Here is a 13,373-nt window from a genome sequence, read left to right on the forward strand (position 1 = left end):
ATTTTTGGCAATATGGCTGCCAAGTTTTCAATTACAACTAGAGGCCCAGCGCACATGAAATCATGCGCAAGTAGCTCGCTTCCGCTTGCCTCAGCTGGCCGTCCCGCCCATCACCACTTGTAGCTTGCGCCCGGCCCCACCCTCTGCGAGAGCCACTGCGTTTGGCCATGACAGCATTACGGCGTGACAGCTATGGGCCTTTTATATAAGCGGTAATATTGAAACATGAGGGGACCCAGTCTTGTTATGAGAAATGATGGAACTGTTTCATGATGGAAATGGAGTGGGTAGTATCACCAATCAATGCCACCTGCCGATTTTTTATATAGTTACCATAAATTTGGAAATTTGGGGCATAACAAGTTGAAAAGGAGTTTTTAAGGCTGCCAGTATATGGCATAAATTTAAAGCTAATTTTTAAGAGAGATTTACAACTCACTTTTATCAATTGGTTTCAACAAGCTTCTTCTTCACCCATTAATAACAAGATAACCCCTAATTAGCTCCTCATAGGTTACTATGGAGTCATAAACAATAGGGAAATGGGTACTAAGCTAATGACCAGCTAATGAAAGTCTCCATCTGCAAGTATTTGAAAGATAGCTTATCAGAACAAATATTCAAATGTATCTGCTTCAGTACATTTCTCAACATTTGGAAGGAACATATGCTGAATAAGAACCTGTAAGTAAGCACCTGCTGATAGCATTCAGTATGGCCATATCCACTTTTGCCAAATTACCATCTAAAATTATTGAAATCTGAGAGAACCAAGATGGCGGCATAGGTTAACGCCGGAGTTTGCTGCTTTGAACAACTACTTCAAAAGTGAAACCAAAAGACGGAAGGGACATCACCCAGAACCACAGGAATGCTGGCTGAGTGGAAGTCCTACAACTAGGAGGAAAGAGAAACGCATACGGACACTCAGAGGAGGCGCAGTGCTGAAGTCAAATTCTGAGGTGCGGAGTGCGCGGAGCGGACTGGCGGCGGAGGGTGCGGTTGGCGTTTTCAATCGGGAGGGAGTCGCAGAATCTGAGCTCCAGATCCGGGCGAGTCTTTAGGGGCCCAGACGCAAACGGGAGAAGCGGGACTGTCTGGCTTCGGTCAGAGCGAGTGCAGCTTTCTCTCTGAGCTTTGCAGCGGGTGCTGGGACTCAGAGAGGCAGAGCCCCTGGGGACAGGACTGAGAGCCGCCATAACTGCTCTCTCCGGCCCACCCTGTTGATCCTGTTCGACCCGCCCCGCCCAAGCCCTGCACAGAGGCATTTGCCGGATAGCCTCAGGCAAAGGCTAGATTAGCACCTCCCTAGAGGACAGAAGTTCTCTCACTGCTGACACAGCTGATTCTCATAGCCACTTGGCCTGGAGGTCAAACCCTCCCTGGAATTAGCTACAACAATCAAGATTTAACTATAAGACTGCGAACAAAGACCACTAGGGGGTGCACCAAGGAAGCATGACAAAATGCGGAGACAAAGAAACAGGACAAAATTGTCAATGGAAGATATAGAGTTCAGAACCACACTTTTAAGGTCTCTCAAGAACTGTTTAGAAGCCGCCGATAAACTTAATGAGATCTACAAGAAAACTAATGAGACCCTCGATCTTATATTGGGGAACCAACTAGAAATTAAGCATACACGGACTGAAATAACGAATATTATACAGACTCCCGACAGCAGACCAGAGGAGCGCAAGAATCAAGTCAATGATTTGAAATGCGAGGAAGCAAAAAACACCCAACTGGAAAAGCAAAATGAAAAAAGAATCCAAAAATGTGAGGATAGTGTAAGGAGCCTCTGGGACAGCTTCAAGTGTACCAACATCAGAATTATAGGGGTGCCAGAAGATGAGAGAGAGCAAGATATTGAAAACCTATTTGAAGAAATAATGACAGAAAACTTCCCCCACCTGGTGAAAGAAATGGACTTACAGGTCCAAGAAGCGCGGAGAACCCCAAACAAAAGGAATCCGAAGAGGACCACACCAAGACACATCATCATTAAAATGCCAAGAGCAAAAGATAAAGAGAGAATCTTAAAAACAGCAAGAGAAAGAAACTCAGTTACCTACAAGGGAATACCCATACGACTGTCAGCTGATTTCTCAACAGAAACTTTGCAGGCCAGAAGGGAGTGGCAAGAAATATTCAAAGTGATGAATACCAAGAACCTACAACCAAGATTACTTTATCCAGCAAAGCTATCATTCAGAATTGAAGGTCAGATAAAGAGCTTCACAGATAAGGAAAAGCTAAAGGAGTTCATCACCACCAAACCAGGATTATATGAAATGCTGAAAGGTATCCTTTAAGAAGAGGAAGAGGAAGAAAAAGGTAAAGATATAAATTATGAACAACAAATATGCATCTATCAACAAGTGAATCTAAGAATCAAGTGAATAAATAATCTGATGAACAGAATGAACTGTTGATTATAATAGAATCAGGGACATAGAAAGGGAATGGACTGACTATTCCTGGGGGGGAAAGGGGTGTGGGAGATGCGGGAAGAGACTGGACAAAAATCGTGCACCTATGGATGAGGACAGTGGGTGGGGAGTGAGGGCGGAGGGTGGGGCGGGAACTGGGAGAAGGGGAGTTATGGGGGGAAAAAAAAGAGGAACAAATGTAATAATCTGAACAATAAAGATTTAATTAAAAAATAAATAAATAAATAAATTCAAGCCTAATTCTTAAAAAAAAATAAAAAAAATAAAATAAAATTATTGAAATCTGTTATTGCCTGGGATCTTGGTTTTGTCCAGAACTTGCAATGGCAAGAAACAACAAGCTACCAACCCTTTGCATATTAAAATAACAAGTGGCACAGTTCAGTTTTTCCTTAGTACCCTTAAAAAGAAAAACTAAGCAGCAATTTTAAGCAGGCTGGACAGGATGGGAGGAGAATAAGGTTTCCCTTTGTTTAGATGGGACAGCATGGATACAAAAAAATAATTCAGGGGTACGCACAGAATACCTTTCCTGCTGATAGTTATTGCTTACCTACTCTGTACAGCGTGGTTCGGATTCTCACCGCACCTGCATTGGTCATGAAAAAGATCAAAAATAATTGCAAGGGCCACCTTGGAAATAACTAAAACTCATACAGTTTAGTACATTTATTGAGAGCTTGTATGTTGCAGGCGCTGACTGTGCTAGACATTAGGACAAAAACAAGAAAAAGACATGTCTCCACCCTTATGTGCTTATATAAATGAATGCATTCATATAAGTAAATTTAAGACATGCTTTTCTAGATTCCCTGCCACAGTGTGACTTGACTGTACATGGGTGTGTGAGCCAGGTTCACCACACCCTGATACAAAGATGAGACTGACTAGCTATGACACTGAACGCTCCATTGTGAGGCTCTGGCACTTGAGCGGTGTGCCTCAGATGAATTCCCTGAGGACTGGGCGGGGGAGCTGGAAATGCTCTTTCAGGGAAATTGCACTGATGAGGCAGCCATTAATATACAAGAAACAAAGAGTCTTTCATTCCAGTGTCAGCCTCAGGGCTCTACTTGCTAGTACTTCTTCACCTTAGTTTGCCCCAGACTATCAGAGTTCATTGTCACTCTCCTCCCCATCAGCAAGCAGGGCAGAACTGAGATCAGAATACTTACCAGAAGCAGAAGAGAAGTTTGTAGGTTGTGGGGTTTGTTTGTTTGTTTTGCACTAAGAATGAGAAAGTAATAATGCTTCATGTAGTTCCATAAAAGCAGAACTTTTTTTTAAAAAACTAGAATTAGTTTCAAAAACAGAACTTCTACGGTAGGAGTCAAGAAATGACCAATTAATATTCCAATTAAACGAAATTATAAGTACCTTCTTATTTATACAATCTTTTTTCCCCATTTCCTGGCTTAACAATTTTTTTTTTCAGGTGGATATCCACCTGGTTAATGGAGAGCATATTGAAACCTTCCACGAAGATCTCACCTTTACACAGGACACATTGGCTTCACCAAATTTACCCAAGATAGCTGAAGACCTAAAAGGTATGTTCATACTCTCTATCTGGTATGTTCTGCCACAGTAGTTATTCTTTGCATTTTTCATTACTTTTATTCTTCCAGTGTATCTTTAGCATCTGTAAAGATGATGTAGCAAGTATGTAGGACACTTTGGCAGGAAGTCTTAGGGGACCTGTGAGGGGAGTGTCTCCATAGAATATTCATCAGCTTTCTAGGTGTGCTCTTTCAGGGTCATGGTCTCCACAGATTAGTCGGTGCCAGGGCAGGGGGTTATTAGTCAGTGTAGCTGGTCCTGAGGCAGCCAGGAGTCATTTGTCTGGTTTTGCTGCTTTTCTGGTCCTGGAGCTGCAATACAACTGAGGCCTAGAGCTTATCTCCTAGGGAGGAAAAGTCAGGGGGGGAGAAGTTACTCTGGGGATGAAGTCCTTGTTTTTCTCAGTTTTGCCCCTTGCTAGGCACCCAGGGCTTTCCACCCTGGTGACCTTTTGTACAAGGCTTTAAATTGCTCAGTTAGTTGTTGGTTTGTTTTGGGTTTTTTTCCAGCTATCTGTCTCAATTTGCCTATTCCACTTATCAAGGAATTTTTCTAGCTTCTTACTAACCTTCCTCAGTAACTGAAACAGGAATTGTGTTGTTAGGGGGCTGGTATTAATCAACTAAATCTTGGTAACAGAAATTTGTGCGTATTGTAGCTGTGCAGAGTGAGTGTTACCAGAAAGGGGGCCTGGCCCTGAGCGGGTCTGCCTAGGGCCAGGCAGTAATGCGGGTTCCTGACTTCATTCAGGAAAGATTTCACAACACGAGTCCAGGTGATTTTTAGATTCTGCTTGTCTTGGCTTACCTGCCTGTGCCATTAAGACTGCCTATATTCAAAGGGTTTATACTATAATTGTCCATGTGCTTCTTGGCCTAATTTTAATTACCTTATGCTTATGAAATGGGCTTTGAAGATATTTTACAATTGAGAATTTATTCCCACTTGTTTGAAATGGTTTTCTTGCCCTCGCTGGTTTTGCTTAGTGGATAGAGCATCGGCCTACATACTGAAGGATCCCTAGTGCAATTCCAGTCAAGGGCACATGCCTGGGTTGCAGGCTTGATTTCCAGTAGGGGGCGTGCAGGAGGCAGCCAATCAATGATTCTCTCTCAACATTGATGTTTCTGTCTCTCCCTCTCCCTTCCTCTCTGAAATCAATAAAAATATGTTTTTTAAAAAAGAAAGAAATGGTTTTCTTACTAGTTCATTTTTTAGGAGCTCTTACTGGTTTTTCATATTCTTTACCTTGATCTTGGTGAACTGGTAATTATTTCATGATTCCCAGAATTGAATTAAATGCTGTTCAAGCTTAGTGAGGATATATACAGTTTTAGTCTCTTATGAAGATGAGATATAGAGTCTTAAAGAGTTATTATTCCCACACAATCATCATAAAGATAAAAAATCTGAAATTTTCTGCTTCCCATTTGTTAAACGAAACTGTAGATCTTTAACTTTCTAGCAGTTATGCAGTTATACCCATTTACAGTGCTATGGATATCTCAATTAACATTGTCACCTACTCATTTTATTTTGGGTTTTATATAAAAATTGTATTTTTTAAGCAGAACATATGTCTATGCTTCATAAAAGTTTAGTGTTCTTAGAACTCTGAAGAAACATATCCAGCCTAGCGTGCTGAGCCTTCCCAAAGGGGATGATCTGATTGTGAGCAATTACGCTGCTGTATGTAACTCTCCTGTTAAAACAGCCGCATTCCGTATGACCATCTTCAGTTTCCTTCTCTACCTCCATTGGTAGATCTACCAAGTGGCTCACTGACATACCGCTTAGAAGATCTGGCCTACACAAGAAGTGGGGACAAAGGCAACTCTGCAAATATAGGTACGTTTTTGTTTTTTAAAGCCATTTTTCACATCTCTAGAATTGGTTTCAGTCACTTAACAAGTGTTCATTTGGATTCAAACCATGGAAGTTTTTGTTTACTGCATTGGTGAAGGTATATTGAGTTGTCCAATGCCATCTAGTTATTTGCTTACTGATATAACAAACAAAAATGTGTGCTTCAGATGAACTGTGCCTTTCAATAATACATTTTCACGAAGAGATAAATAATATATTTTCACAAAGAGATAAATAATTTAAACATACTTGGGGCCAGAAGATTGACTCCTTTATCATGGTATAAGGCACTTATTGTATGAATTGGCCTGTTGACAAGAGCTCCCTTTTAATCTTCTTTTCCCTTCTCAAAATAGTACAATACCTTATTATCACACTTCTATTTTTCCTGATTCATATATATTTCCTTTCTTCATATATTTTTAAAGAATACCTCTCTACCTCTTAAAAATCCTTTCTACCTCTCTACCTCTTAAAAATCCTTTCTCCTTTTTCTCTCCAGAAATTGCCAGACCCTTTTCTTTTCTCCTTAGAATAACTTCCCTGGTTCTTTTCTTTTTTTTTTTTTTCTTTTTTTTTTAATATATTTTATTGATTTTTTTACAGAGAAGAAGGGAGAGAGATAGAGAGTTAGAAACCTCGATGAGAGAGAAACATCAATCAGCTGCCTCCTGCACATCTCCTACTGGGGATGTGCCCGCAACCCAGGTACATGCCCTTGACAGGAATCGAACCTGGGACCTTTCAGTCCGCAGGCCGACGCTCTATCCACTGAGCCAAACCGGTTTCGGCTTCCCTGCTTCTTTTCCTTTTTAACCTCTTGGAATGCCATTTACTCATCTCTTTACTGAAATCCCAATACCCAGATTGTCACTTAATGTCTTTAAGTGGACTGTAAATGCCTTTGTCTTTTAGTAAAAATAATATATCTAAAACCAGAGTAGACCTAAATCTCCATTGTCTAGTGAGTTTGCAAACTGAAAAGAATACAGGTGCCTATATCTGAAATCTTATAAACAATGACTCCGTTGACACTGTGTCTATTCCTGGAAGGCTATCAGGATCATGGCCACAGGCAGTTGGTGTACTTCATCTTCACCAGTACCTGCTGCATCTATTTGAGCTGTTTGAGCTGAGATAACTAAAAGAAATGGATTAGCCGACCTTTTATTTCTGAACAATCCCTAGAACAATGATTTTCAACCTTTTTCATCTCATGGCACACATAAACTAATTACTAAAATTCTGCAGAACACCAGAAAACATGTTTTTTGCCAACCTGACAAAAAAAATATAGGTATAATTTTGATTGATTTACAACAACAAAAATAGAAATAATAGTTACCTACCTGTTTTGCTCCAAAATGACTTTTTAAAAGTCAGGTGCCTTTACTTGCATATAAGGATTTCTGGTATCAAATATTAGCCAAGCAGATGCATCCTTATTTTGCAATGAACCAGTAAGTTGCAACTCTATTATATGACCTATGTATTTATGGTTCAAGACAGGACATTCACATCAGAGGGCTATTGTTGTGTTGGGTATTGTAATTTTTTTAATTTGACAATTTAAGGGAAAAGAGGTCAGTGCCCCTGACTAAATAGTCAGGTATTGCACATTTTAAAAATTTTGCACCAAAAAAAAAAAAAATTTGCACCACATCAGTGTGCCATAGCACACGGGTTGAATAGAACAGTGAGCATGATTGTCAAGGTCATTGGCCTCTGAAACTTACAGTCTTTTGAAGTTAATATTCTCATATTTTTTGTTTGATTTTGCATCATCTTCCATCCTCTCTTCTCAAATTGCAAGTATTTGGCTTATGCTTAGTTTTAAAAATTGAAAGAATGAAAGTAAATTTTCTTAGAATTTCATTATGCCCTTTGAAATAATTAGAGTTGCCAGACAAAATAAGGAATGCCTTATTAGATTTGAATTTCAATTAAATAATGAATATTTTTTAGTGTAAGTATGTCCCACGCAATGTTTAGATATGTCCTAAATTAGACATCTAAATCTGGCAACCCTAAATTAGAGAAACCCTATATATTGCCAAAGCAAGAGATTCACTTTGATGACAATAGTTTGTCCACTCTATCTCTTCAAACCCCTTTTCCCTTTCACCATCCCATACACAATATCCTCACAGAATCAGATTAAGATACTTCAAATTAGTGAATCATTTTGTTCAACCTTCAGCATATGTGCTTAGTAATGTGATGTTTTGTATACAATAGGTATCATAGCACGGCACCCTCTCTACTACCCATACTTAAAAAAATTTCTAACTGCTCAAGCCATAGAAGATTATTTCCAACATATTCTGCATAAAGAACAACCTGGAGAAAAGTCGGTGATAAGGTATGTTTTAACTTAAGTGATTGAATTACCACATTTATATTTGGGGCTTATAATAGTTGAGCATATTGATTTTGAATTAGGAGACTAATGGCTTTTATTTTGATTCTAGAACTTTTTTCTTTTGCCCATATTATGAGAGATACAAAATAACAGAAGACATGAATGCTATCTTTCAAAATGAATTGGTGGTCATGCTGAATTGACACTCTTTGAACACTAAAGTGACAAAATTTGAAGCAGCTAGAAGTTAATATAAGACCCTTTACCATATGCTAAAATTGGATGGTCCAAACACCAAACCTAGGGGATGGGAGAGAACTGTGTGTGACATGGTCTAGGAAAAAATGTGAGAGAAATAGTATATTGGCCCTTTAGGTGTTGCCTCAGTATGAGAATCTTAATATAGTTGCATATAGTTGAATCATATGCCAAAGAAATTGATTAATAAGTAAAATTTTCTTATTATTTTAATTTTCTTTTAAATTATTTTAATTCTCTTAAAATTAAAGAGTTTTTAAAAAGAATATGCAATATATTTTAAAACTAAATTAATTAGGTATTATTTGATATGATTATGTTATATATTTTTAAAGGTGATTATTTTCTGTGAAAAAAATTATACAGTTTTTCTTTTGATCAGACTTCTATATCATTATCTTTAAGTTCTATTTATTTTCTGATAGCTGACTTTTAGAAATTCAGTTATCTTAACAGTTTAATTTAAGACCAGAAGACTGACATAATTAGATGAATTTATTTACTATCCAAAATGAACAATCAGAACATTCAGAGTTAAAGGTGGTATAATATATATTTACAACTTAGATTTTGGTGTTTTTTTAAGAAATTTTATTTTATATTATCTCTTATAGTGTTTTGATACCTAACTCCAAACCTTCACTTCATTCATAGATGCTACTACTTCTATATAAATAATCTTTTCTGTAATCTTTGATTTTGGAATATGGTCTTAAGAACCTGCTTAAAACACATTGCGAGTGTTTTCTCTGTTTTGTTCATTAGTGTTTTATGCCTGACTAAAAGCAACAGTGAGGTTTGACATCATTTTTGACACTCCTTCACCCTAAAGTACAGCCACTGGCACTTTCCACACTGAAGGTGGATCTTTTGACATGTCTTGACTTACTTTAGATGTTTGGAAATGTCAGGTCAATAGCTGTGGGAATGGAAAGTGCTGCTACACTTTGATAAAGGAGATGAGAAGGCAGGGCATTGCAGTTAGAAGGTTTATGCAAGAGTTTGAGGAAGACAGGCAGGGACCAATACAAAACAGATCACTATCAGTGTTCTGAGTGGGAGGAGTATTTGAAATAGGCTGAGGTTGCACCTGAAGAATCACTGGGGCAAGGTGTAATGGAGGGCTATGATCCAGTAGACTTGAGTCAAAATAGGGTGAAGCTATTGGCAGGTTGCAGCCCACTGGCTTAGTCATAGTGAGGTCATGATCAGATGAGTTAGCAAAGCGTGTTGAGGAATTCTTAAGGAACACAAGACAGCCAGATAAGCAGAAGCTGAGGTCTGGCTCTGAGTAAATATCAGTTTCTATAAGTTTATTTTAATAAGAGGCTATATTTAACTTAGACTTTTTCTCTTTTTTTTTCAAACCTCACTCAATGATCTGTTTTTATTGATTTTAGAGAGAGAGGAAAAAAGAGGAAAAAACATTGATCGGTTGCCTCTCATACACGTCCTGACTGGGGATTGAACCCACAACGTAGGCATGTGCCCTGACCAGGAATCGAACCTACAACCTTTTGGTTTATGGGATGATGCTCTAAGGGAATCACCTAGCCAAGGGCTTTTCTCTGTTTAGGCAGATAAATAAGTCTTCATAGATGGCTCTGTCATTATGTTAGTATTTCTAAGACTGTGTCTGATGGGCACATCATCCGCTGTATTTTCAAACTACCCAAACCATGTTTGTGAGGGGTAACAGTCTGCCTGGAATTCTCAGCAGGGGGCCTCTTTGCAGCTAAGTCCTCTGATTTACTTTAGCCTCCTTCTGGAATTTTTACTCTGATCCCTCCCTGGGCAAAGGGCCAAGCTTATAAAACCAGGCTTGGATCAGGGTTTAGACATACATAGCCTATAAAAATGCCTTAGTTAGCAATAAATAATCTCCTGTGCAACTGTATTTGGCTCTCCTATGCTATGTGTGTTTAGCAATTGCTCTTACTGGCAACATATCTATTGAACTCGGTTGGGGATGATACACATTTCTCAATCAATGGGGGACAACCTAAGAATATTTCTTTTACTGTCTCCTTACTAAATTTTTTAAAACTATTGAACTCTGATCTTAGGTCCCTGTGTGTTCCTGGGGAAGGCGATATATTAGTGTGATGCGATTATGCTATAATGTTAACCCGTCTAATGCCAGCTAAGTGATTCCTAACCCCCAGGCATTAGGAAATGAGTGGTGTTTTCCAGTTATCATAGTGACGGGGAGCAGTATAGGCACTGGGTGGACAGGAGCCAGTGCTGCAAACTTCCTACAATGCATATGACAGTCCTGCAAAACCAAGAATTACCCTGCACAGAATGCCCATAGCACTCCCATGATTGCCAATACTTGTAGTCATCTCATTGACTCCCAGTTGCACTCCCACTGGTAACTGCCCTAACACTTTTTCTGCTCTTCTCAAACCATTCAATTCCTGCCATAATTCCATATTTTTGTTTTCTCAGACTCTTCATATCATTCAAGGAAAACTTATTCAAATTTGCTCCCTCTTCCCCTTACAATTCTGTATCTATACCTACCCTGTTATCCTTCCTCCCCTCTCAGTGAAAGACATCCTTCATCTCCCTTCAAGTAGAACAACTCCACCCAAGGTTTTGGTTTCATCCCATCCCATCCTACCCCATCCCATCTCATCCCATCCCCAACTCTGCCTCTTACATCTTTAAAGCCTTGCTAGTCCAGCCCTGGCCATTGTGGCTCAGTTGGTTGGCCATTGTCCTGTGCACCAAAAGGTTGCCCTTTCAATTCCCAGTCAGGGCACATGCCCAGGTTACAGGCTCAATCCCTGGTAGGGGGCATGCAGGAGGCAGGCGATCAGTGTTTCACTCTCACATAAATGTTTCTCTCTCCTTCTCCCTCTCTCTCCAAAAATCAATTTAAAAATCTTTAAAAATATAATAATGCAACCTTCCCTTTTTCCGATCTGTCTTTTCACAACCAAACACTCCTCTGTATCCTAACAAATCCTAGCAAAATGATCATTCCCCTGGGAACCCTCCTTAATCTCTACTTTTTACTCTTTAATTGCCTTCTGCTTTGCTTTGGAATGCATGTCTCTCAATCTTGTATTAAGGTTGTTGTATCGACTTTCTGACACCATCGGCTCCTTGCAGCGTAGGAAGTATGTTTTGTTCTTCCTCTAGTCTATCCCATCCTTACATTCTTTCCTTCTGGGCATCAAGTATAGATGGTAAGCCATGATAGATGCTCAATAATTATTTGTGACCCGTGGATCACTTTTTCATAGATTTTTGTATTAATTTGTAAGCTGGTATTTAGTAGTGAAAATATCTTTTTCAATAAAAAAATATCTCTAGTGAAGGAAATCATTAAATGTAACTATTTTTTTTACAGAGATTTGGGGGGGGCATTTAAAATACTTTTAATTATTAAATTGTATTATTTGGGATCCATTTTCTTTAGTTGGTAGTAGAATAAATTTTTGAGGATGGAAAGTAAAGCTTTTGCAGGAAAGATTAGAGAATTTTATTTAAGTGTGAGAACGCTAAGGATCATGTTAGGATGTATTGGTTTCTAACGGTTTACTTTTTCAGTTATATTTTTATGTAGGTGGAAAGATTCACCTAGCTGTTGTTTGCACACATTGTGAATGTCATTTGTGAATAGTTATGCAATGAAATAAAAATACTTTAGGAAAAGGTGACTTTGGACGTCTGCTCATCCTCAGTGCACCGGCTACCTGCCCCCTGGCCGTGCAGGTCTGTTTTTCTCTGCTCCCGGGCCCTCTGCCACAACCATGCTCCGCCAGGCCCTCAGTCAGGCCAACAAGCACCCAGCTTGGTCCCCCTCTTGGTATTCATTGGAGCCCGAGGTACTGTCTTGTGCCTGGCATTGTTCAATCCTGATGTCTGTTGGGACAGAGAGAATAACCTGGAACCCTGGGACAAACTGGGTCCCAGTGATCAACACAAGTTCCACTCGGTGAATGTAGATTACAGCAAACCGGAGAAGGAAGGTCCACTTCTAAACGAAAGGTTTCACTAGAAAGCTGCTTAGAATGAAGGTCTTCCAGAAGCCATCCACACCATTTTCCACTCAACCAGGAAATATTTCCCCCCCAAATGCGTGAAGTCATGTGAGTGTATTCACTTAGTGTATTTTTTAAAATATACTTTTATTGATTTTAGAGAGGAAGGAAGAGGGAGAGAGAGATAGAAACATCAGTGATGATGCACGCCCCCCACTGGCGATAGAGCCCACAACCTAGGCATATAGGCCGACCTGGAATTAAACTGTGACCTCTTGGTTCATAGGTTGATGCTCAACCACTGAGCCATGCCAGCCAGGCCTTGAGTTAGTGTACTGATACTGATGAATAAATATCTGAAACTTGAAAAAAATATTTTAGGATAATCGACATTTTTAATGTATCTAAATTTTTTTTAGTTTTCTGACTTAAAAAAACACCTCTGTCCCCAAGGAAGTTAATTTGCATCATAACTGAGGTATTTTGTCAGGAAAAAAAACAAGCCTTATATACAGGGTGGGATAAAAGTAGGTTTACAGTTGTGAACATGAGAAACAGTTTATTCTTGTATTATTATTTATTAATTATTGTATGATTGCCCATATGAAAAACTGTAAACCTACTTTTGCCCTACCCTGTATATACATATCAAACAAGAAGTACATTAGTAAAATGATTCTTAAGAATATTATATAAAAATCATAAAATTATAATGTATATCTTTAGGTTTCCCCATAAAATCAAAATAAACGCTTAATAACATTGATGGTATTAGTTGGTAAAATCATCTCATTTTTACAGCGATCAAATTTACTAGGAAGAACATAATTTTAGAGTCAGAGGGACCTGGGTTTGAATAGAAGCATCCTAGTTTCTTCT

General features: G+C 38.9%; 1 protein-coding gene and 1 pseudogene across 3 annotated transcripts in view; both read left to right on the plus strand.

Moving 5' to 3' along the window:
• The window catches only part of LOC118658998, a 91,897-nt gene that overhangs the window by 64,978 nt on the left and 13,546 nt on the right, over nt 1–13,373 (plus strand). For 2 of the 3 annotated variants that reach the window (XM_036314914.1, XM_036314915.1), the window contains exons 16-18: nt 3,889–4,003; nt 5,778–5,861; nt 8,118–8,241. In XM_036314914.1, coding sequence (XP_036170807.1) covers nt 3,889–4,003; nt 5,778–5,861; nt 8,118–8,241 — 323 coding nt within the window. The remainder of the gene's footprint in view (nt 1–3,888; nt 4,004–5,777; nt 5,862–8,117; nt 8,242–13,373) is intronic. The other variant, XM_036314916.1, reaches the window with a different exon arrangement.
• On the plus strand, nt 12,264–12,580 carry LOC118658999 (annotated as a pseudogene).

This window comes from Myotis myotis, unplaced genomic scaffold (genome assembly GCF_014108235.1).
Source record: "Myotis myotis isolate mMyoMyo1 unplaced genomic scaffold, mMyoMyo1.p scaffold_m19_p_6, whole genome shotgun sequence".
Classification (NCBI taxonomy): Eukaryota; Metazoa; Chordata; class Mammalia; order Chiroptera; family Vespertilionidae; genus Myotis; species Myotis myotis.